Consider the following 2,267-nt stretch of genomic DNA (forward strand, 5'->3'; position numbering starts at 1 on the left):
CGCAGGTGGACGGGTGCAAGCTAAGCAAAAGAAGTCAAATTACTTTAAATTTTTCTCAGATAACACTTCAAAGTGCGCAGCTGGCAGAGAAAAGCAATTATCATAACCCTTGGAAGAAACCGGGGTTCTTGTAAGGACCTGATGTTTGTTTTATCACTGTTTTCTTGGTTACCTGCTGACTCGGTCCCTTCTCAGTATTCCCTCTGCTGAAGTTGGCTGACTTGTGGGTCCGATATTAAACATTGAACTGATTGTGGTGGCAGCTGCTGGTGATGTTTGACACCTTTTGCAGCATTCCTACCTTGGTTTAGGTACCTCCCTTTACTCTGCTTGGGGCTCGCATGCAACGCACAGGAGCTCTGTGCCACTTGCCATGGGTGGTCAATCCATGCTGTAATCTGCAAGAAATCTGAAAGTCATAATGCATCATATAATCACAAATGACATCATTTTTTAAACATAATTACTTTTGAGATGTGCCCATTTTTTAAAAGGCATGATGTGTACAAGTATGTGTACAGGATGCACATTTTAAAGGTAGAATGAGTTTACAGATGAAATTGTATTTACATGAGAATATAAATTGGAGAAATAAGCATTTAAGTTTAAAATGTACATGGCGCCTATAACGAATTTTGACTTAATTACTAAATCAGTTAATATAACATTTGCCTAACTGATCCAGAAATTCAATTTCTGGGAGAAAAAAAAAAAAAAAAAAAAGGAACTGAAAGATCTACTTATGATTTCAAGTGATTCCATATCTTAAAACAGTGAGGACGTGTAGACTTTTCCCTATCAAGTTTCATCCTTGTGACCACAATTTAACACCCTAGTGAAGCACGACTTTCAGACCTAATTTTAATTTCTTTACCAGTATTTGTTCACTTGCGATAGATACCCCAATATAGGTATTGCTCTGTTCATACAAAACTGCATGGCTCATTTCCATTTGGGTGGTTTGCCACTTCTTAATTAGCAGTGGATTGTGGAATTAAAGAACCATTTGCTGCAGCTTTTATTTCAAAGAATGCTGCTTCTCTACACAGCTAGGGTTCATTAGTGGTCCTCTAGCGGTTTGGAAAAGCAGTGCCCTTTGAAACAAAACTCCAGCCAACAACTGGAGCACCTCAGTGGTTGTGCACAGCTGGACCCTTATCTTTGCTGTGGGCAAGGAACCTGATTCTACAAAGTATCTGGGTTCTACTGTGTATGTTCATAGTTTAAAAATAATTAGGGGTGCACTGATAGATTTTTGGGGCCAGTATTGATAGTAGATTTTTAAGGAGGCTTATTGGCTGATACTGATCTGATTTCTGATACCCCCCCCGCCCCCACTCGCCCCCTGGATGAGCTGATTGTGGCTCTGTCCTGCCCTGCCCCACTCCCTCACCATGCGGGGTGGGGCCTTGATCTGTTCCCCGCCCACATCCTTTTCCTCCCTGCTCTCCATCCACCACAACACAACAGACTTACCAGCTGTGCACAGCTCTCCAAGCTGTCAGGCTGTGATCCTCGCTGCCTACATGCTGCACTGCAGCTGTGTGCAAGCATGAGGCATTTATTGGCCAAATCAGGCCAATTTCTGATGCAGTCAATTTTCTTTATTCACCTCTAAAAATAATACCAACACAGAACTAGATATACCATTCTCTTTCAGGAATGTGGAACCATTATGTTATATTGTGAAGCTGAGTTCTTTGAAAATCTGTTGTAATTTAGTGTTCTCATACTTATTTACATAAACTTCTCTTTTTATCCCTTGTTAAGGATTTTGGGGTCTGCTTATTCTAGCCTTGACAGCAGGGCTCTCATGCTGCAGCTTTTCTTGGACGGTGACATATTTTGATTCCTTTGAACCTGGAATGTTTCCCCCAACTCCGCTTTCACCTGCACGATTCAAGTAAGTTCTTACCAAACCATTACTGCAATGCCAGGATTAGGGCTGGATGGGCATTCTAGTTAACTACAAGACAATAATCAGGAATACTGCAAGCTTCATGCTCACGTGGTCGTGGGGTTTCATTAATATGGAGAAAATGAGAAACTGCATACAGAACTTTGCTATGTACATGTAGTCTGGTACTGGGTAAGTAGTTCACTTTCTGTGTTCATTCAGTCTTACTAGCTCTGTTGCTTTGGAAAGGAAAAACTCCATCAGATTTGTTGTTAGAAGAGCATTTAACAAACAGAGAGGAAAGAATAGTTATTAGGGATGCATTGATAAAGATTCTTTGGGCCTCCCCTGCCCCCCCCCCCCTTTCCCC

The 2,267-nt window shown here is 41.5% G+C and overlaps 1 protein-coding gene across 1 annotated transcript in view; it reads left to right on the top strand.

The window, feature by feature from the left end:
* ARL6IP6 (ADP ribosylation factor like GTPase 6 interacting protein 6) overlaps positions 1-2,267 on the top strand; it is a gene marked incomplete at its 5' end in the record, with an annotated part of 19,875 nt that overhangs the window by 329 nt on the left and 17,279 nt on the right. The window contains one exon of the mRNA XM_025205189.1: positions 1,771-1,903. Within this exon, the coding sequence (XP_025060974.1) occupies positions 1,771-1,903 (133 nt within the window). The remainder of the gene's footprint in view (positions 1-1,770; positions 1,904-2,267) is intronic.

The sequence above is a fragment of the Alligator sinensis genome, unplaced genomic scaffold (genome assembly GCF_000455745.1).
Source record: "Alligator sinensis unplaced genomic scaffold, ASM45574v1 scaffold61_2, whole genome shotgun sequence".
In the NCBI taxonomy this organism is placed as follows: domain Eukaryota; kingdom Metazoa; phylum Chordata; order Crocodylia; family Alligatoridae; genus Alligator; species Alligator sinensis.